The sequence below is a fragment of the Lepidochelys olivacea genome (assembly GCF_965140295.1).
Source record: "Lepidochelys olivacea isolate rLepOli2 genome assembly, chromosome: 1".
NCBI classification, from domain to species: Eukaryota; Metazoa; Chordata; order Testudines; family Cheloniidae; genus Lepidochelys; species Lepidochelys olivacea.
The window spans coordinates 199,789,913-199,813,176 of NC_140411.1; the positions used below are offsets into that span (position 1 = coordinate 199,789,913).

Consider the following 23,264-nt stretch of genomic DNA (forward strand, 5'->3'; position numbering starts at 1 on the left):
TTTACACTGCTTTTTTTGGACAGCCCCTCCCGCCCGAACACAGTTGTGTAGCTACAACCCTCCATCCCAGTGAAGGCTGCATTTGAGTGATATTTTGAGTGTACATGGTAGTTTGTGAAGCACTTTGTGTTGAGACACTCTATACATGTAAATATATATTTTAAACTGAAGATTATATGCAGCATAATGGATCCCACTATCCCCCTACAGGATACAAGTTGTTATATTAAGGGGCAAATGCACATTTTTTCCAAATTTGTTTCAGTGCCATACACATCCACGTACTCCAACACTGGTGCTTTCATTCCTTCTCCCTCAGTCTTTCCTCTCCATTCTTTGGACTGAGAGCTAAGTTACAATACAGTAAAACAATACATTGCTGCAGCAAAAAAGAAAGCACTGATTTAGTATTTTGCATTCCAACATAATATCAGCTCTACAGATCTCACGGTGGATCTGAAGAGAATTTTTCTGTCAGGGGATAATATATAATTGTACATATTTGCTCTCAGAGTATCTCAAATTATGTACTGTACATACAGCATCACTGAAGTGCAGCCATCTCTGGGATGGAAGGCAGTAGCCAACTGGAGATGTGGAGTGTGGGGACAAGCAGGAAGGAGACTGTGACAGAGCAGAAGAGGACAAAGCCCATGTCTTATTAGAAATACCATGGAATCTTTATTATCCCTACAAAGCAAATAGCTAAAAGTAACATTGTGGCCCCATTTCAATATCTAAGTCTTGAGACCACACACAGTGAGCTCTCAAATACTCAAGTTACCTGCTTCCTAAGGGAAAACTGCTAAATTAGACTGTACTGTGATTTGAACGAGGCAAAGGTTTCAAATCAGCTGCTTAGTCCACTAAGCCATCGGTCTGGCTTTTATTTTGCTTTGTTTCTAAGCCATCTCATAACAGAATGCTAAGTGGCAATCTCAGGTAGTGATTCTGCTGCTCAGAAGGTTTGGTTCTTTTAAAAAAGGGTAGATATTTTCACTTCTGAGTTTCACCAGGTAGACACAAAAAGAAAAGGAGGACTTGTGGCACCTTAGAGACTAACCAATTTATTTGAGCATAAGCTTTCGTGAGCTACAGCTCACTTCATCGGATGCATTGGTAGACAGCATTCTATATTCACATGTTATATTAATAATTCAGTGGAAGCCAGTGACATCTGAAAGCTGGTAGGTGCTCACAGCAATGGGCAGAAATCATAATGAAGTACATTCAAAAAGGGCAAGCACTGCCCACCCTGCCTGCGGTTGCCAGTTTGCATATGAGAGCCCCAGGTCAATGACCACACATTTGTACCACAACCTCTATCCCAACCCCTGAATTGGCAAACTGATATGTGTAGAGAGTGTGCGGATCTTAAAGGGGCTTCAAAATTCAGCTTTAGACAGGAAACATGTTACAACCTTAAGTATGGAATGACTGAATGTGACTCCAGTTATTTATAGACTATAAGGCCAGAAGGGACCATTAGATCATCTAGTCAGACCTCTGTATATATGTCTTCCACAGGCCATGAAATTTCACCAAGTTACCCCTGTATGAGCCCAATAATTTGTGTTTGGCTAAAGCATATTTTCTAGAAAGGCCTCCAGTCTTGATCTGAAGACATCAAGAGGTGGAGAATCCACCACTTCCCTTGGTAGTTTGTTCTAATGGTTAATCACCCTCACTGTTATTATGACATTAATTCATAGGCTTTAGTTTCTTTTTTTAAAACAACGACCAGCTCTATAATAAAACTGACAGTAAATAGATAATTTTAAAAGATAAAAATATTAACTAGCATAGCCCTCATCTTTTTATTCTCTCTTTAAAATCAGAGTCTGACTTACCAATCAGGGCAAATACTGCTTTGACGATCCCCTCAATAAATTCCAAGCGCTGAAATCCTGCCCTGGAACCAAGGTAACAAGCATTCTTGTTCTTTCGACAGACATACTTTAGCGGGTACTTCACTGACCACCACAAGCCAAAGAGGAGGAAAAAACTTCCAGGCAGAGCATGACCTTTGAAATTGCCCATGTCTCTCTATAATGCAAAAACCTGAAGAGAAACACAGATTGCTGAGTAAGGTATTTCTAGGAAGACTATCAGTTATAATTTGATATATGCAGGCTTCAATTTTCAAAGGATCCTAAAGGAGTTAGTTGTCCAAATACCACTGAATTTCAGTGGTATTTGGGTGCCTAATTCCCTTAGGCTGCTTTAAAAATCCTAGCCCGAGTCTTACAAGTTTACATAATTTTGCAAAATGAGAAGGATTATAAAATTTCCAGAACTGGTAGCTCTAAGACAAAAAAAGTTACACACAACATTCCAGGTGTTGAGATTATACTGGCAAAGAGATCAGTGAAAGATAGTATAAATACTTAGAGCCCATTTCTGCCCCCTGCCACCCACTAGTGAATGCTAAAACAACAATGCCATTCAGGTCAGCAGATTTTGGAGCAAATAGGGATTAGATTTTTCACTTTCGCAATAATGATCATAGAATTCCCATCGTATGCAGTCAATCATATATAAATAGAAAACGAAGGCTCTAGAATCTTTCCCTTCTCCTTCTTAAATAACACCTTATACAGCCATTTTCCAGCTGTGGTCTGTGATCCACAAAGTACACATTGACTGCACACGTAATGTTGGCTGGTCACGTAGTGTCAGCTCTACTTGTTTCCAACTGCTAAACTCCATTACACGCTAAAAATACATCAGATACCTTCCCAATATTACCTTTTCATGGAACCAGTGGCTGAAGAGGTCACAAGGATGTTGCCCAGTTGCATGTGGAGGGGAGGAGACCCACATAGTCACAAACAGGAAGGGAAGAGATCCTTGAGGCAGCCTACTAGCATTTGTTCTGCCCTGTGAGAGCAACAGAGAACCCCTGGGCTAGAACAAAGGAGTCCCGACCCACACAGAAATCACACTGGAGTGTGTACAAAGGAAGTAAAAAAATGTGTCTAACATAGAGGAAAGATCTGTGAGATAGTTATTACCAAACTATCAGAACAGGGAGATGTGGCATTGTCTGCCAAAGCAAGTCCATTTCTTGATCTGCCCAGCAGAGATCACCACAAGCATCAATGCCTAACCATTCAAGTTTGGGAGTGAGATGTAATTTTAAGTTTCAGAGTAGCAGCTGTGTTAGTCTGTATCCGCAAAAAGAAAAGGAGTACTTGTGGCACTTTAGAGACTAACAAATTTATTTGAGCGTAAGCTTTCGTGAGCTACAGCTCACTTCATCGGATGCATTGTTAGTCTCTAAGGTGCCACAAGTCTTCCTTTTCTTTTTATGTAATTTTAAGCGATTCTGATTCAAGAGCTCCTCACTCGTGCATGCATCTTTTCCACTATTCAGCAGCACCTTGCTAGTTTGGTTTTACACTCTTTGCAGCACCAACACGATCTGAAATTCTGGGGACAGGAGATCCCTCTCTGTGTTTTGATCTCACTGAATGCCATTCATTAGAAATGTTTTATTCAGTCTTATTCATCATTCACTGCAGGTGCAAAGCCTTACTCTACACCATACATCAAAGCAAAATACCGGATTAGAGATGCAATTAAATCCATAAGAAGCCCTCAATTAAAGAAAGGTTACAATTACAATATGTCTGGTTCAAAAGCAGATCAGCATGTTACTGCCATATTTAGTACATAGTCAATAACACCTGAGACTACAAGAATAAGCTATTAAGCAAGGTAATAAGAAGACTGACATTGCAGAAGTTATTTCCTGCCCTAAAACATGTCCAGATAGCCCATTTACAATTCATATTTCTCTTTCAAAGTAAGAAGGGGGGAAATCACACTTTTCCAAATAGGGGAAACAGAAAATGAGTACACATAAGTGCTGTCAAATGCACAAAGTAAACAAAGTAAGCACACATAAAGATAGATGATCTCTGATCTTTGAGTTATACAGTCAGGTGTCACTTGTAAAAAAAAAATCAAACAGAATTATGCTTTAAATTGATGTACCCCCTATAAATCTGTATCTTCCAGGTCCCACAAAAATCCATATTCATCAGCTACAGCATACATGCTCCTTGTTATGTCATACCCCTCCCAGCTGGGTGTCACAGCACACAATGGAAGGAAGGATGTCGGCTCGTAGACTTAGGGAGCAGTCAGGTAAATTATGCTTTAATACTCTTAAGCAGATTTGAAAGAGTCAGTTGTTATTCAAAATCCTCTGGATATGAAACAAGCCATGCAGTAAGTGGAACATTATGGTTTCATGCATTCATTTGTGCCTTTGAAGACCTAAATTAAACTCCAGTCAGAGTTAAAACATCACTCAGACTATTCTCTAGTGCAGAGGTCCCCAAATTATGAGGCGCACCCCCCTCGGGGGGCAGAGAGGAACATTCGGGAAGAAGTGGCTGGGGACTGGGCCAGCCCCAACAGGAGGCAGGGAAGGAGCCCCACCCAGCTCCACTCGTGTCACCAGCCCCAGCTGCTGGCTCTGCTCCTGGCCCCGCACCCAAGGCTCCGCACGCAAGGCTCCGCTCCCGGCCATGTACTTGTTAGCCGACGGCCAAGGATGTTTGGTGAGGTGCCAGCTATGCCCGTTTATACCATCCGTGACTTTAACCGCTAGAACGCACTGTCCCTTCGCGGCGGGCAGCCCGGGCTAGGCTGACGGATGCCCCAAGGTCCTAACCACCCGTGACTTTAACTGCTAGAGCTCAGAGCTCCTTCGCAGCGGGCAGTCAATACTGACTGACAGGTGCCCCAATGGCAGCACTAAGAGCCTCTCCACACCCGTGACTTTAACTGCTAGAGCTCAGAGCTCCTTCGCAGCGGGAAGCCAGGATTGACTGACAGGTGCCCCAAGAGTTTGCCCCGTGGAGGCGGCACAACTCAACGCTAGGCTCTTAGTACTCTCACCTAATGGCCAGGCTTTAGAGCCAAAACCGCTGAGGTTCTTTAATTGTGTCGGCTGCTTTACAGTAAACCAGAGAAAACAAGTCAGGCTTATGCACAAATGGTTACCAAAATTTATTAAGCTAGATTCTAATCATGTGGTTACAAAATTGCTAGTGCCTACTTATTTAAATGTAGAGATGTTACACACACAAACAAGTTACAAAACTGAAGCCACAATCCCAAAGAAAGAAAACAAAGTATAGAGCTCTATTTCAAAATATGTGTACACTAAAGATAGGAGATCAGGTGTGGGTGCTTCTTACCCTCCTTGCATCTCTCGATTCCAGCGGTGCCAAGCCAGGATCGGTCACTCAATTCCACGGAAAGACGAATAAGGGACAAGGCTTAGGGACCCTCTTAGCTGCAGAAGCTTTGGGAGGCTGTCACTTATCTGACCAGCAGATAGATAGTGAAAAGCACTCAAAAATCATGGTGCTGTAGGTCCCCTACTTATACCTCTGTACTCCTTTATTCTCTTTCTCCTTTCTTATGCCAAATTGAGGCTGGTCTGTCTGGGTGACGCCAGCTTTCGCAAGAGTAGTTTACACTTGCAAGGGAGAGAAACAATAAGTGTCGACTACTGGACATTTCTTTTATCAGGGTAAATATTTTCCCACCTAGGATGTTGGTGTGTGTGCATCACGCTATTTAGTAGAGGCTAAGAGCCATGTCTGTCACAGGGCCTCTGCCTGCTGTGAGCTTAATCGTTGTATCTGTTCCCAGAGGCACATTGTAGCAGCACACCTGTGCTTTTCACAGCTTCAAAGGCTGTGCTGGAATATATGTTAAGTGCCCTGTTCGGGCTTCCTCCTGTGTTTCCAGCAATGCTGGTCTGAGGGGGGGGGGGGGGGCTGGCTGTCTGGCTACAGTACTTGGGGTCCAGGCTGCCGGCCCTGCGCCCAGGGCCCTGGCTACCAGCCCTGCCCCAAGCTGTGGCCCCAGTCTCGGCCCCCTTGCCCCCCCCACCCCCCCCGGAGCCATGGCCCCACTCCCGGCCCCAGCTCTGGGGGAGGGGGCAGCCAGGGGTAAGGTGGGGCACAAGTCTAAAAGTTTGGGGATCACTGCCCTAGTGACTATTTGTTCACACCGCACTAATATGGTACACAGGACTGGTTACAAGTCCCAGGGCTAGGTTTGCCAGACAGCACTTCTTTTTAGTGTATGAGCAATTTGCCTCAAGTGGCATGTGACCAGGATTCATCACCAAATTTGGTCTGCTGGTTGGATCATTAGCTTCCCCAGCTCGGGTCAGGTATTGATGGGGAGTGTGACATGAATGCTGATCCATGCTTCCCCAGACAGCACAGAGGCATACTGAACAGGGAAGCTAACACACTGCCTGGTTATTCACAAAGCTTTGTTAGTAGTTTTTAGAAGTACTATATTAATACCTTTTTTTAATAATGGGAAAATGAGACAACATATCCTATACTGGATCAGGATACAAACTACTGTCAAGTTGGAGGATACAATATATGCGTGTAGCTCTCCTTCCCAGCAGATTCCTTTGCTACATCATATGCCTTGTAATTTCCTGTGTTTATCAAACCCTGGAGCATGTTACACTAAAGAGGACAGTCAACCAAAAACACTTTTAAAAATGATGTAGAGTAGTGAAATTCTAAGGCCTCCCTCCTTTTCTATCCATCCAGGCAGCTTTATGAGAGAAGCACATCCAGTACCGAAGTCCCCATTAGAAAGTCTGCATTTGTCAATTGTCCATCCAATTGCGCCCCCTCTTCCCTGGAAAAGAAGTCAGCGTTCTGGTGGGCTTTCCCAATTCAATGCTGAATTTGGAATGCGTAGGGTTGGAGAGACAGGTACCAGCACACCAGTCGGGGGTTTGTGTCCTTCATGGTGTTTAACCATCTTAATGCAGCATGGTCAGTGATGAGTTTGAATGGGTTTCCCAGGAGATAGTATCAGAGTGAGTCTACGGCCCATTTCACTGTCAGGCCTTCCTTCTCTATGACACAGTAGGCTCGTTCTCATGGGAACAGCTTGCGGCTCAAATAGAGCACTGGGTTTTCCTCCCCCTTTATTTCCTGAGATAAATCAGCGCCGAGTCCCACATCGGAAGAAACTGTCTGCAAAATGAATTCTTTGGAGAAGTCTGGACTGAATAGGACTGGTTCTGTACAGAGGCGTTCTTTCAATTCTTGAAAGGCCTTTTCACAACCTCGGACCAGTGTGCTTTCTTGGGGCTGTCGTTCGTGACGAGGTCTGTGAGAGGGGCTGCAATCATCGAGAATCTTGGTACAAACCGGCGGTAGTAAACAGCAAGCCCCAAAAAAACTCCTGACCTGTTTCTTGGTGGTAGGTCATGGGGATGTCCTTGAGCGCCTGGAGTTTATCTATAAGGGGCCGGATCTGGCCTTTCCCAAAAATGTATCCCAGATAGATGGTTTCCTCTTTCCCAATTTTACATTTTGCAGGATTTGTTGTTAGTCCAGCCTGTCGCAGGGAATGGAGCAACGCCGCCACTTGGACCAGATATTTTTCCCAGGTTCGGCTGTAGGTGACTACATCATCTAAATAGGCTGCCACGTAGGAGTTATGGGGCTGCAACACCTGGCACTGGAATGTCGTGGGTGCCCTATGGAGTCCAAAGGGCATTGTTCAAAACTGGTACAGACCAAATGGAATGGCAAAAGCATTTTTTTCGTGCGATTCTGGTGTGGGCAGGAATTGCCAATACCCCTTTGTTAAGACTAAGGTAGTGATGTACTGAGTTTCACCCAGCCGGTCTAGTAATTCATCCACCCGGGGCATGGGGTAGGCATCAAATTTGGAGATCGCATTAACCTTCCTGAAGTCAATGCAAAACTGGACAGTGCCATCTGGCTTTGGGACTAATAAGACAGGGCTTCGCCACTCGCTGTGGGATTCCTCAATGACCCCAAGCTCCAACATGGTCTGGACTTCCTGTTTTACTGCTTCATGCACTTTCTGGGGAAGTGGCCAGGGGTTCTCCCAGACAATCTGCCCAGGTTCAGTCTGGATGTGATGGTGCGTGAGGTGGGTCCTTCCTGGTAGGGAGGACAACACCATTGGGGAGGCCTTCACTAGGCTCTGCACCTGGGCTCTTTGTTCAGGGCAAAGTTGTTCCCCCACCTGTATAGCCCCTGGGGACAGGGTGTAACGTTCTTGGGGCCCCGGTTCTGGCTCTGGGGAGCACAGGGTGATGAACAGACTTTCTCGTTCTTTCCACGCCTTGAGCAGGTTGATGTGATAGACCTGGGTGGGCTTCCATTTGTCAGGTTGGCTAACCTCATAACTGACTGGTCCGACTTGATGCACAATTTCATAGGGTCCCTGTCACTTGGCCAGTAGTTTAGACTCAGTGCTCAGGAGTAGAAGGAGGACCCGATCGCCTGGCCTGAAAGTGTGTACCCGCACTCCCTTGTTATAGGAGCATTCCTGGGTTTGTTGAGAGGTGAGGAGGTTTTCTTTAGCCACAGCTCCCACAGTCTCAAGTCTCCCCCTGAGTCTCAACATGTACTGTAGGACATTCTGAGTTCTCAGAGATTGTCCTTCCCACATCTCCCGGACCAGGTTGAGGATTCCCCGTGGCCGTCTCCCATACAGGAGCTCCAATGGGGAGAAGCCTGTAGAGGATTGTGGGACTTCCTGAATGGCAAACAGGAGGGGGGGGGGGATCAGCTGATCCCAATGTGGGAGGTCTTCTGACATAAACCTTTTCACCATCTGCTTTAAGGTTAGGTTGAAGCGTTCAACCAGGCCATCCATTTGCGGGTGATAAACGGACGTACGGAGGCTCTTATTCTCAAAAGCTCACAGACCTGTTTCATCAAGTGGGCTGGGAAATTGGTGCCTTGGTCAGTGAGAATCTCCTGGGGAACTCTTACTCGAGCAAAGATTTTCAAAAGTTCCGTGGCAATAGTCTTTGAATTGGTGTTACAGAGTGGGATTGCCTCCGGATAGCAAGTTGCAAAATCATCTATCACCAATCGGTGTTTGTATCCAGTGGCATGTTTTTCCAGGGATCGACAAGGTCCATCCCAATTCGTTCGAAGGGGACATCGATGACCGGGAGAGGGACGAGGGGGGCTTTCATCCCCCATTTTGGCCTGACTAGCTGGCATTCCAGGCAGGAGTCACAGAAGTTTTTAACTTCTTGATGTACCCAAGCCAGAAGAAGCAGTCTAAGATCTGAGCCAGAGTTTTCTCCTGTCCAAGGTGGCCTGCGGAAGGGACGGCATGGGCCAATCACATGACTTCTCACCGATGTAGCTGCGGGACAAGGAATTGTGAATGGATTTCGCCCATCCAATGGTCCTTTTCCAGCTGATATAATTGTTTCTTTTTGAGCTCAAGTGGGGGTACTGTGCAGCCCAGTGGGGATCTATGACCTCGCCATTAATCACTCGGAGTTGTTCATATGCATGGGTCAAGGTCTCATCCTCCCTCTGGTCCTTCACAAAATCCATCTCTTGGGTCAGTAACTCCCCTTCCAGGAGCAGGATTTGTAATGTCTCCTGATTGGGCGCATCTTCCGGCAGCAATCCCTCTTGGCAGGAACCCCCCTCTCCGGGGTCCTGCTCCTCCCCTACTCTCGCCAGGGTCACAGGCCGGAGTTCCCCGTCTGCCCTGCTTCCCCTGGGTGCTTCCTTCAGGCTCCAGGGAACAGGCCTACATCCCCTCAATAGGTCAGAAAAGTGCTCCCAATCCCAACCCAATATAACAGGGTAGCTAGGGTTGGGGCTAGCCCTACTACGAGCGGTCTTGTGCTATCCCCTATGGTGTCCTCTACCCAGGCACTGGGATAGGGTTTAATAGCCCCGTGAATGCTCTGCAGGAAGATGGTATCTCTGGGGGCTTCAGAGTTGGGGACCAGGATTTGCCCACACCCCACGTCTACTAGCCCTATTACCTCAGTTCCATTTATTTGTACAGGAACTGTTAATTTTGCTGGGGTGCACTTCTGGGCACGGCTCTCTGCCGTCCATACTTGCCCATAGCTGCACTCCATATCGGGTCATTCCTGATAATGGTGGCCCAGACACCCACAGGAGAAACAGGCCCCCTTGGTTAGCCCTGAGACTGCTGGTCCAGACCAGGTCTCAGGGACTGTCTTCCCCAAGGTGCTTGGCCCCCTCACCCTTCCTGGCCTCTGGGCAGGGTAGTCGCTTGAGGACCCCAGACTTTATGTTCAGGCTGGGGCTGGAGGGCCCGGGGCTTCTCCCAGGCTCCTAGCCCTGGGCTCAAAGGCTGGCTGGGCCCCTGATAAGTGGGGGCTTTGGGAAGCACCCTGTCTAGTTTCTGTCTCCCTGGCTGGCTTCCCCCTTTTGTCGAGGAGCCCCTCTGGAGTCAAGCAATGGCTCGGAAGTGGGAGTTAGAGCCATCTCAGCTGCCAGATAGTTTTCCATCAATCTCACAGTATCAGTAAGTGACTCTGGTCGATGTCTGAGTACCCAGTCCCTACCCCCTTTCAGGAGGATTTGGGCAAACTGCTCCACCAGGATGAGTTCAGCCACCACTACTCCGGTCCGCCCTTCAGGCTTTAGCCATCTCCAACACAGATCTCAGTTTCTGAGTGACAACCCGGGGCTGGGCACCTGGACGGTACCTTTCCCCCCAGAACCTCTGGTGAAGGTCTCCTCAGTAATGTCGAGGTAGTCCAAGACGGCCGTTCTGACCTGGGGGTAGTCTTGGGTGCTCTCTGCATCCAGTCCCAAATATGCGGCCTGCGCCGTTCCCATTAGGTAGGGTGCCAGCAGGATGGCCCACTGGTCAGATGGCCATTGCGCAGCCATAGCCACCCACTCAAATGTTGTCAGAAAAGCCTCGGGGTCTTTCTCAGGGCCCATCTTTGTGAGCTCCACGGGTACCGGCGAGGCTCCTAGGCTTGGGCCCAGGTCCCCTAATGGGGACACTCCTGGGACTGCATCAACGCCACAACTTGTTGAACTAACCTTTGCTGTTGTTCCTGTTGTTGGGCCCCTAAGTCCCGAACCAGTTGCTGCTGCTGGGCGGTCATTTGCTGCAGGAGTTGTTGTTGCTGCTGTTGCTGGGCCACGTGCTGTGCTGCTACTGGTTCTCGGGCATCCATTTCAGCAATCGTTCCAACTCCATCGTTGCTGGCCGACCAGCCCACATTGTTCTAAATCAGGCTGCTTGGATGCCTAGGTCAGTCGATCTCCCCTTCTCTCAGGGGTGGGATCAAATATCCGTGTTCTCCACCAGTTGTAATGGTCTCTACTCAGGGTCTGGTTGGGAAGCCTGGCCTAGTGGTCACGGCCACAACCGCAGACTGCCAAGGGAGTTGTGGGGAGGGGAGCCGGACTGGGCCCTCCCCATCTACCGGGCTCTGACCCAGGGCCCTTTTAGCTACCAGTAACCTGGCAACCAAGACTACTTAAGGATGTCCTCCCTGGGCCTCTTCCTCTCATCTCCCCTGCTGGGGTCACCTCAGTCCAGGCCTTCGCCTGATGGGAAAATCCAAATCCCAGGGAAGCAAGAGGGAGTCGCCACTGTCCAAGGCCACAGAATACTTCCCTCTCTGCTTGTCTCTACCGAGGGTCCTCCCTTTCCTCACAGAGGGCCCCTTTGGGCAGCTCCATCAGAGCCTTTAGGTTTCACTCTGCTCTGCGGGAGCTGTGAGCGACAGATCTGCTCACCTTCAGCACTGCTCACCAACTGAGCTAATTCGCTGCCTTTTCATTCCTCCACCAGATGGAGCATTTGCTACAGGTGTGGCGGGGCGGGGCTGGCTAAGCCCAAAATGAGCCCTTAAGTCCTTGTTGCTCAGTGTGGGGTTTGTACACCCCATCACAGTGTGCAACTCCTCCCAACCTGATGTCACCCCACAAATTTTATAAGCACACTCTCCACTCTATTATCCAAGTCATTCATGAAAATATTGAATAGTATTGGACCCAGGACTCACCCCTGCGGAACCCCACCAGATACATCCCTCCAGTTAGACAATGAACCATCAATAACTACTCTTTGAGTATGGTCTTTCAACCAGTTGTGCACCCACCTTATAGTAATTTCATCCAGACCACATTTCCCGAGTTTGCTTATGGATAAGGCTACGATTTAATTTAGTCATGGGTATTTTTAGTAAGTCATAGACAGGTCACAGGCAATAACCAAAAATTCAGGGCCTGTGACCTATCCATGACATATACTATAAATACTCCTGACTAAATCTTGGGGCGGTGGGGGGGTGCTGCTGCAGGGGGGGAAAAGGCGCCCCAGGGAAGCTGCTGCTGGGACGGCCCCTAGAGCCAGCTGTCCAGGGCCGCCTGAGCAGCAGCCGATGCGGCTGCCTCTGGGGCTGCTCCAGCAGCAGCCGCCGACACGGCTAGCTGTGGGGACATCCTGGCGGCTGGCTGCAGATTTGCTCCAGCAGCAGCTGGTGCAGCTCGCCCCGAGGCCACCAGAGCAGCAGTCAGTGCAGCAGGCTGCGGGTTCACTCCAGCAGCGGCCAGCTGATTGGGCGGCCCTGGGGTCAGGCACACTGCAGAAGTCATGGAGGTTGCAGAAAGTCATGGAATAAGTGACTTTCACGACCTCCGTGACAGACACAGAGCCCTACTTATGGAGAATGTCATGTAGGACTGTGTCAAAAGCCTTAGGAAAATCAAGATATATGATGGCTACTGCTTTCCCCCATCCACTAGGCCAATAAACCTGCCAAAGAAGGAAATTAGGTTGGTTTGGCATGATTTGTTCTTGACAAATCCATGCTGGCTATTCCTTATAACCCTATTATTCTTCTGGTCTTCTGGGACCTCACCTGTCTTCCAGGAGTTCTCAAATATAATTGCTAATGGTTCCAAGATTGCTTCAGCTAGTTCATGAAGTACTGTCGGATGAACTGGAGATGAAGATGCCTTAGCAGTAAAAGTGTGTTTTACCCCATGTTTCTGATACATTAAGCAGAGATGAAGCTTTCAAAGTCAATGAGCATCATGCTGCTGATCACCTACACACAGTTCTGAAAATGTGCTCCCATGGGGCTACTTTGGAGTTGATAACAAGTGTGGCAATACCTGTAATACTGATCCTAGGTCAAGGATAACTGTGGCACAGAGGTGGAAGCCCATATTTTTAGACAGGATCACAGGTTTTGGGTGCCTATTAGACCTTGAGCCACATTTTCAGAGGTGCTGAGTATCTGTAGCTCCCTTTTAAATTCAGTTGGAATGAGAGATGCTATATGCTTATGAAATTGAGGCCCAAGGTGCCTCAAGTTGGACAGGGAAAAGCACTAGACATTCCTGAAATGTTTGGCCTAACTGACTTACCCAAGGCGACCATGAGAGCATCAGTGTCAGAATTAGAACTCAAGCACTCATCTCCCAGTCCTGGGCTCAGACTGCTCCTCTCCATGAGTCAGTTACTTCTGTGAGTCCATACCCATGTCCCAGCATGTAAGTTTCCAGTTGAAGGGGGTGGGGAAGTTTGTTGTCTTCCTTTTCTCTTTTTTCAAAACATGTACTTTGCATTAAAAAAATTCTCTCCCCCAATTACAATTTAGGTACAAGAAAGATCTGCAATCCAGCAGCACCACCTTTGTGCAGAAGAAAATAATTCATTCCCTGCTCAGATCACATAGCTGTATCTATCACCTAACCCTTTTAGTGCCTCCAATCCATCAACTCCTCATCCTTCAGTGATGGCCCCTCACTCCAAGTCTCCTCAACTCTTCAGTCCACCTTCACCCAACCCTGCCGCATCTGCTCCTGTTCCCATATAGCCACATCATCTCTGGAAGAAATCCAGGGACAACACAGACTTATTCCACTACAAGCTTCTTCTCTTCCATTAGCTCTCATTGTCAGAGCAGCTGCTGCTCTGCAGATATAGGATGTCAATCAATTTGCCAGTTTGGAACCTTTCATTAAGCACTAAATTATCATAGGAAACAAAAATGTAAAGAGCAAGTTCAACTTTGTGATTTCACGGAATATTATTGGTTTTTTATATATATTTTATTTTATTTAGAAGGAGCATGGCTCTACAATCTGATCAGTTCTACAATTTGATGATCACTTGGACCTTCACAGAATAACTTATTTCCAAGTGCCACAAAATGCTAACTTGGAGTTCTTCACAATACCTGCATTAGGCACACTGGTTTGGGTCTCGGGCTAGCAATTTCAGTTCCCTATTCCCTCCCTGAAGAAATAAGTCTTCCTACTTGCCTCTAATCCAACGAAAGTCACTTCACTGAACAGTCTCTGTGGCATTATAAATACCTCTTGCTCAACCATAAATCACACAGGCCACGAAAAGGACAAACAATATACTAAGCCATGTTGGCCACTATAATCCTCTGACTCCTTAGAATTCCATGCATGCTCACACACCAAGCATTGCTGGTGCACATGCTAGCAAGATGCCAAGAGAAGAGAAGGCTTTGTTATCTCAGCTGATGACTTTGAAGTCAAAGCCCACCTTGGGAGAAGTAATATGACAGAACAGATAATTTGGACAGTATTAGAATCAGTTTTATGAACCACAGAATTCCCTTGCAGCCAATTTACAATATTATGAGTGTTTCAGAGGCATGGATCTAATAAGACAGTGCAGCTGTCAAGAGAGCTCATTTAAAAAATAAAATGTGACAAGTAGCTGTAATACACCAAAGACCTCCTGTATAGTTAACACTGCATGTGCCACTTTAACAGTTAGTCTGTAAAGTGCTCTGAAGCAAAGGCATTACATTTTATATGTCCACTTTCAGGTTCTTTCTGAAAGGAAAGACAAAAACAACGGAACTGCAACCATTTAAAAAAATATGAGCATATACAACACGAACCATTAGGAAACTGACTAATCTTGACATGTTCTGAACTTTCAGTCCAGGCTATTTTTTAGGGTCTAAGGGGAGACTTTAGGAAGCACTGTTTTTGGAGGAGGAAGTACCTCCATCTATTGAGAGGTGATTCCATCTTATTTCTAACCAGAAATCATAATTCTCTATTTGCAGTATCACAACTAATTACTGTAGAGTCTGACACCAGCGAGAGCATTAAGATGTCAAGTGCGGAATACTTAATTTTGCAGGGTACACGCACCTTAGAATAAGCAGCCGGAACACATACACTCTTCAGAATGAAGACCCAATTTTCATGCAACTATCTCTGATCAGACACATTCATGATATGACAGGCAAAGGTGCCTCTAACTAGTTGTTATTTTTCCTAGGAGGTATCGGTAGCTCTTAAATCAGTTTTATCAGGGCAAATATAGCATCTTAAAACAAAAAGATATTATGTCAGGTTGCAAAATTAAGATTTTTTCAAATCTGAGATAAGTAGAAAGGTTTAAAAACCTGTGTTTGGATTTAAAGATTCCCCTGCAGCCTGTGAAACCTAAACATTACAGCATCATACAGTACATGAGAACGAGAATGTAAAACTGATCTGTATATTCATTGTTCAAGTTGAATGAAGTTTGCATGTAGATACTCCAGTGGTGCCAGCCTTGGTGTCCCCTCCAGCCACTTCTCCCACAAGCATCTGCTCTTCCCAACCCACCCCCATGATAACCTCTTTTCATAGAACACTCGCCTGACATTGGCCTGCAAAGCTGCTACTCTCCCCATTTAAATCTCTGAAAACTTAATTCTGTGATAAGCAATACAAACACACACTACGTGGAGCAGGGCTTTGGAGCGGAGCCCGGAGCTGGAGCGCAGAGCAGTGGAGCTGCAGGTTTGTGCCCGGAGCTGGAACAGAGCTGGAGCACAGAAAATCTTGGCTGCTCCACTGTTCCGGTTTTTTTTTTTTTTTTTCCCCATTTTCAATCCAAAATGAATGATATTTAGCAAGAAAGTCCTGAAGATGCCAAAAAGTTTCAGATGGTATAAAAACTGATATCAACATCTACTTTAGCACTTTACGTAATATATCACAGTTATTCTCACTTCGGCTGAAATCAAGATTTGATGTACAGATACAAAATTACAAAGTTTTTTGGAGATATGTTTTATTAAAGAATCAGATAATTATGAGACACCCAGCAACGCTGCAGACTGCTCCCACCCTTGTGTCAAGGTTAGGCGAGAACGTACTCGTGTAGATTAGTTAGATAGTTAGATACTTCTTTCTGAAGGGTTGATCAACGAGACGCGCTGAGTACTGCGATTACAGAAAAGTGTGACGCAAGATGCAACATTTAAGATATCACAAACAGGTATATTGCAAAAAAATGTTTTTCTTTATTGATATATTAAGGTATCACAAAAGATATTAACCACTTAAGCTCATTTCTCACACAGGATCCCGTTACCGGTACAATTGTTCATTTGTACATGCTCCCATATCACTCTGGTGGACTTATTTTATATGTCATCTGTTCAATGGTCTTTTGGTAGCGTTGTTTGTCATTTTAAATTTACTGAAAAAGTTGTGTGCAGCAGGTATATAAATATACAGTAAACATTTTTACATAAATTAGGAGTGATTTTTGTGATATATCCAGAGTGATTGGAAAATGTCCAGCACAACTTTGGGGGTGAATCCTTAGGTCATTTTAAGAAAAAACGTTTCTTCCTAAGGTGATGAAAAGTTAATTTCTGATTAATATCTCAAAAACACTTCAATAAAGTAATGAAATTATGCCTGTGTCTTAGCGTTAGTATGTGCTACCATATTACATTATCCAAAATTATTAAAACCATAGGCATCCCGATCTGGTGGTTGGTCATTTTTATTTCATATTTCAAGAAAGGCTTGTCGTCGACTGCCCCTGGCTACGAGCAGTACTATTATGTTCCATAATAAGTTAATAATTTTTTATTATTTATTATTACGTTTAAAATTTATGGTTCCAAAGTTGAAAAATAAGTAATAAGTAAAATTGTTTGTATCATTCTAAGCATCTAAGCAGATTAAAATTTTTAAACAGTTTTCTCAGAAACGGTTAATTATACAAAATAAATTAAGAGTACCATTTTAATGCATGTTTTAGCATTAAATCATATTCCAGGGTCGTATCTGTTAAACAGTCGAAGATTTAAAAAATGTTAAATAAACTTGGCCTAGTCCCCCCAGTTCATAGCGCCTGTAGTTTAAATAATTTTATTTGAATGCTGTTGTATGATAGAACGTTGGAAATAAACTTTAACAGGAAAGCGGATTCAAATTGCAAGCACAGTCCTTTTAGTAAAGACAGCAAATTTTTGGAAATATGTTTTTCCTTCAACAGTCTGGAAACATTATACAAGATAGAACCTGTTATTTGCTCTATCTTGTATAATCTATTCAGGCTGATGAAGCAAAAACATATTTCCAAAAATTTCCTCTCTTTACTAAAAGGACTGTGCTTGCAATTTGAATCTGCTTTCCTGTTAAAGTTTATTTTCTTGTAACATGTAGCCTCGTTACTTCCCAACAATTAATGTTGCAGAATAGCGATAGCACGGACTAACGCTAGGGCACATACCAAATTTCATTGATATATGTATATTAAAGCATTTTTGAGATATTAATTAAAAACTTGGAAAATATTTCGAATATTTTTACCACAAAATTTCATAAGAAAAACTAACTTGCAATTTATAAATAAAAATTTATATTATGTATATTAAAATACTTCTTACTTCATTAAAATGGCAAGAAATGTTAAAATATTAAAATATACTTTAATAATAATTTTGTGTAAAAAGAAAATGCGATCATTTTTGTCCAGAAAATCCAAAATAAATTCAAAGTACCTTAAGTGGTTAAGATATCACAAGCAGGTACGTTATAAAAAAATGTAATGCTTTTGTTCATTGCTTTTTGAAGATGATAACAAGAAACATTTGGATGCGGTAACAGCACAAGAAGATTTGGCCATGGCTTCAACAAAAAAATCAAATCTGCCCCCATGATTGATAGCTGATTTACGGAAAAGGATCTCAACAAAGTCTTTACTTTTGAATTTGAAAAGCCCAAATTTTGGCTTTTGGGAAAAGCAAAGAGGAAATTGGCAATGTGCAAGGTGGAAAAGGAAGTGAATGGCAAGCTCAAACCATGTAGCTTCAAGTTAAGTGAAGCAAGTGCCATGAAAAGTTTCAACCTTTGGCGGCAGGTAAAACGTAACCATCCTGAAAACTATGCAGCTCTGGTTACAAAAAAGGACCCGGAAGATTAGGAAAAACAGAAAGCTGACACAGCTAAATGAGGTTCATCTGGCTCTTTGAAAACTCCTGGAGAAAAGATAGGTTGTGGAGCTTCATCTGAAAAGAAACCCAAAATTGAGCAAACAAAACTTGACCTGAAGTCCTCAAAGATTACAGTCACCATGGATGCCAATACTTTCCGTGCTGGGCTGATGGAAATGGTTTGCTTGAGTTCAACACCGCTCACTACCTTCCGGCTAAAGAACAAAGGATTCCAAAAAACTGCAGGTGAAATGGGTCGGCAGCTTGGCATTTCGATGGGGCACGATGCGGTTCGTCATTTAGTTGTCAGCACAGCTGAGTCTGGTCGCGAAGAGCTCAAGGAAGCTTTGGAGCAAAAATTGTGCTACCTGAAAATGGATGCGGCAACGCGTGGAAACAGAAGTTTCCTTGTAATCAATGCTCAGTACTATGAAGAAGGAAAAGACAAAGCTGTGGTAAAAACCTTGGACATAATCAACACTGAAGGGAGTCACAATTCTTCATACATGAAAAGTCAAGTAAAAGCTATTTTAGGAAAATTTGGGATCAATGAAATGCAAGTGCTGAACATCTGCGTTGACAATGCAGCAAACATGACGTGTGCCATCAAAAATTTCAGCTAGGACAATGAAACCATTTCTACCTCTGAGCACAGCGATGTGGACAGAACTGAAGCTATTTTGCCTGATGAAGGAACTAAAGGAATGGATAAAATTGAACTCAACATGGATGCTGCTGCGCAATGGGTTAATGACCGTAGCCTCATACTTCCAACATGGCTTCATGAGGACGACTCAAAAGTCCAACTGATGAGGTGTGGTATTCACACTCTTCAGTTGGCAATCTGGGATGGACTGAACAAAGAACATGCGAAGAAATTTCTGGCAAAAATTAGACAAGTCGTTGTCAAACTACGAACCCCAAGTATTCGAAGAGTTCTGCTTGATCCACATGGGCTAACTCAATCATTGGATACTGTGACTCGCTGGGGTTCAACATTTGCAATGACTGATCGGCTTCTCATTTTTCAATCTTACTGTGAACAAGTGTCTGCTGCGGGAACAAGAGAACACAAGTTAACAAAAGCTGAATGGGACGAAGTGAAGAACCTGCGAGACCTCTTGGCAAAGCCAAACCAAACAACTGTGAATCTTCAAGCTGCCAATGTAACCCCAGGAGTTTTAATGAAGGAATGGCGAAAACTGTCCAAATTCTTGCAAGAAAATGGTGGACAAATTGCAGAAGGAACTCTATCCTCCATGCAGAAACGCGAAGAGAAGCTTTTTTAACAATATTCATTTCCTTGATGGAGTTTATGTTGACCCACAGTATCGGATTCTTCTTACCTCAAGGGAAATACCAAAGGCAAAGGAAGGGCTCCTTGATATTGCTCAATGATTCAAAAAACAAAATCCATTGCTACATTTGAACTCGGTTGAAGAAAATGAAACACAACAAAAGGAGTCATCAACAATCGAATTTGCGGTTTCAGAAAGTTCACATCCTTCAGAAATAGCAGGCTGTTCTCAAATTTCTGTCTCCACTCTGAACTTGTTCGAGCGTCCATCCCTGAGACGTCTTCAACCATCACTGGGAAATGGAGATAATTCAAGCACCAATTCTTCAGAAGATGATGCCTTCGACAAGGAATTGGATAAATAAGAAAGACGCCGGCGAGTTTCTGCGATTCATAATTGTAATGAAGCATTATTCAAGATTGTGAGGCGATGGAGTCTATTGGTAGGCTAAAAGTTAAGTCTGTTTTTGAGGTCATTCACAGCTACCCACACCGCATTCAGGCTGCCTGTAGAATTCCTTCGAGCATGCCAACAACTCAAGCTTGTGTAGAGTGACTGCTTTTTGCTTTAAAGTTAATTTTAAATGATTTGCAGCAGACTATGAAAGACGACTTGATTGCTTCAATAATTTTTTAGAGAATAAATTATGAATGATTCTAGTTTGCATCATTGTTGATGAAATTTAAATTGTTTTAAAAGTCTTAATAAAAATAATGTTTTTTCAAAATTACAGTATGCACTTTTTTATTTAGTTAAAAACTAATTTGAGTCGGAGCACCAGAGCGGAGTCGGAGCGGAGCTGGAGCAGTCACTATTGGTGCTGGAGCGGAGCTGGAGTGGAGCAATTCAGAAATTTGATTGCTCCAAATCCCTGATATGGGCTTGTATAAACTGAGTACCCATGTAACCTCATTACAATAAACCTTGGCTTCCTCACCACATCCCTCGCTTCGGTCTGTCATCCTAGAGGTTGTGGTCTATCTACAATTTAGATTGTGTTATGAAGCAGGAGCCATTTTTGAAGCACTTAGTACATTTATGGGCTATAATAAACAATATAATGACTGTTCTTATCTCCAGGTTCACCAGATGATTCATTCCAATTTATACTTGCACACTTAGTATTTTACAAACTTTTTACCATCAGCTCCAGTATGCTTGCTCCAGGATTGGCCAACACATGATGCTGCAGGGAAAGATGAAAAGTCAACATGGGAAACTTATGAGCAGAAGTGGAAAAAAGAAATTCCTTCCTGAACCACACTACAGTCAATAACACATAGAGCATGAGATGTCATTACTTTGTCAATACTTGGGATTTAGCAATCTGTGTCCAGCATCTGGAGAAGACAAAGAAAGCTATGATTTACACCATTTCTTCTTATTCCTGTTTCAAGCAAAATTAACTCATCCTGTACAATTGGCAGCTTTCCTCATCTACATTTCAGGTTTCCCTGGGCAGCAGCTATACTGGTTGCTGGCTGCTACTGCTGAATCAGGACTAACCTCAGAGATAGACAGGGCCATAGCCTGTTTGACTGTTCTTGTCAACATTCTCAAAGATGGCCCTGCCGCACCACAGGCTATATCAGCTGGCCGTGAACCAGGCTAAAAGCAGAGTGAGCAGCAGGTGATGCTCATGCCATTTGATTACTGTCACCTTCTGCTGCTAAAAGCAAATGAGGTTAGGAACAGGAGAGAAGGGAGACACCTAAGCCACCCCAAATGCATTCTAGACTCCTCATGGAAGACTGCACTGCAGTGTTGCTAACTCTTGTGATTACAGAACAAGTCTCACAATACTTAGTGTTTTTCTTAAAGCCCCAGCTTCCAAACTCATGTGAGAATCTCAGCTTTCATTTAGAAAACATTTCTAACTTTCATGGCTGTGGAGAAAAGCTGAAAAACATGAACGCTAACAGCTCAGAAAACAGAAGACAAATAAAAAGACCAAAAATGTATGTTTGAGTCTCATAATTTTGAGGGGCCTGACCCATGAGTTTTGAATGCTTGAGGCTGGTGATACTGCCCTGTTATTATTTATTTGTATTATGGTAGCTCCTGTGAGTTCCTGCCATGGACCAGGACCCCATTATGCTAGGTACTGAACCAACACAGTGTAATGGGAGAGCAGGAGACTGCCATATGGCTAATTGCCATCAGGCCAGCTGCATCCAGCAAAACACTTGGGCTGAGGAGAGCAGGAGCACTCATGTGAGCTGAGGCTAGGCCCAGTGGCATAGCCTGTTCCCCTCCCTCTTCCATGAGACTCGTGTTTTTCTGCTGTTGGAAGTCTTCTCCTCAAGATAAGGCCTGTGAGAGACAGTGTGCTCAGCGTGCTGACCCTCATGTAGCTGAATAAGCATACTGCCCCTGGCAGGCACTACTGTGAGGAGATGCAAAAAGCCATATGGGGCAGGGAAGAGAGCTGGAGGAAGAAGGCCTGGGCACACCACACAAACAGTATTGTTAAGTCTGAAAACCTGACCTGTAAGTAAGCCCAATGCACCCCAGGCATATGAACCCCAGAAGCAGGGATATTCCCTGTTTAACAGAGCACCTTGGACATTGTAGTGACTACATGGGCATTTGGTAATGATAGTAACATTAGTAGGAAATGAAAAATCCTCCAAAATGATGGCTAGAGCATAAGAGGACTCAATGCTGCAGCCCTTCTTCAGGCAGAAACCCTACTGAAGACAGTAAGAATGCTACCCACAGAGTAGCCACAGGATAAGGTCTTAATAGATTAACTAAATCAATGGCTACAAGTAATAGGCCAAATGTTCCTCCAAGATACAGCCAAGCATCATCACTGACTTCAACAGACCCCAATTTTAGACGTGTCTTGACTCTGAGCCCCTGTAGAGAAAGCAACAGGCACAACAATATGGGGAAATACAAAGTTATAAGATGTCCTAGTCCAGGCTTAGCCTAGTTAAAAAGTTAGTGCTGAAGAAGTGAGGTGAAAAGAATTACAAAGGCTCAGCAATGTGAATGAAGTGTTAACCCACTTCCTGAACTGGAGAAAAGAGTGACCAAGAATCAGCCTGGCACTCCGATTAACAAGTGAACATATTGTTATGATCATACCTACAGCTTTTTTTTCTTTTCCATTGGGAAGAAAGGTGGAGCTGGACTCTTAAGCATGGCCTGTACTGTACCCTGCCCTGTAGTAAAGAATGGGCATACCACTCATTTCTTTGCACAGTACAAACTAAGAGCTTTTAATGGAAACTGCTTACTTATGTGTGGAAAGTCTGCCAAGCAAATTACCAAGGCCACAAGAGTTTTGCCCAGTCCAGTGAGCATCTAGGAAGGGAGGAGGATAATAATCTCTATTGCTCTCTGCTATAACTAAATACGGTATGGCTCTGTGGTGACTAAGGAGCAGAAGATAGGCCATCCTATCCTGTTCCCACTGGCATCAATAGGAGTTTTGCCATTGACAAATCCTGGTTCAACAGTGTCTTAAGACTAATGAACTGGAGAAAGCCTTTAAATCTTTTGATGCTACTGCTCTGGCCACTTGCTGCTGTAAATGAAAAAAGGGATAGTCACAGAAAGGTACAATATTCAAGAGAAGATAGAAAACAGCCAACAGTAAGTCAAAAATAAAGTTTATCCAAAGATAGCTTCAATCATTCACTCCATTTTACTATTCTATCCCTACAGTAATTCTCCTTGTTTCCACCCATATTCTCCACAGACCAAAAATATCTCTAATATTAACCTACTCCACCCACAGAGGATAAATATGGGGAAAGCCTACCTAAGTAATGCTGAATGTTGTAAGACATTTGAATTAGAGCAGGGCGAAAAATGGATTTTTCAGTTCGCTGGCAATTCCAAAGAATTGAAAAAAGTTTCATTTGGGTCAAACTGAA

The 23,264-nt window shown here is 44.3% G+C and overlaps 1 protein-coding gene across 1 annotated transcript in view; it reads right to left on the minus strand.

The window, feature by feature from the left end:
- TMEM45A (transmembrane protein 45A) overlaps nt 1-23,264 on the minus strand; it is a 38,995-nt gene that overhangs the window by 11,041 nt on the left and 4,690 nt on the right. Inside the window, exon 2 of the mRNA XM_084617172.1 lies at nt 1,851-2,061. Within this exon, the coding sequence (XP_084473298.1) occupies nt 1,851-2,040 (190 nt within the window). The 5' untranslated portion in view covers nt 2,041-2,061. The remainder of the gene's footprint in view (nt 1-1,850; nt 2,062-23,264) is intronic.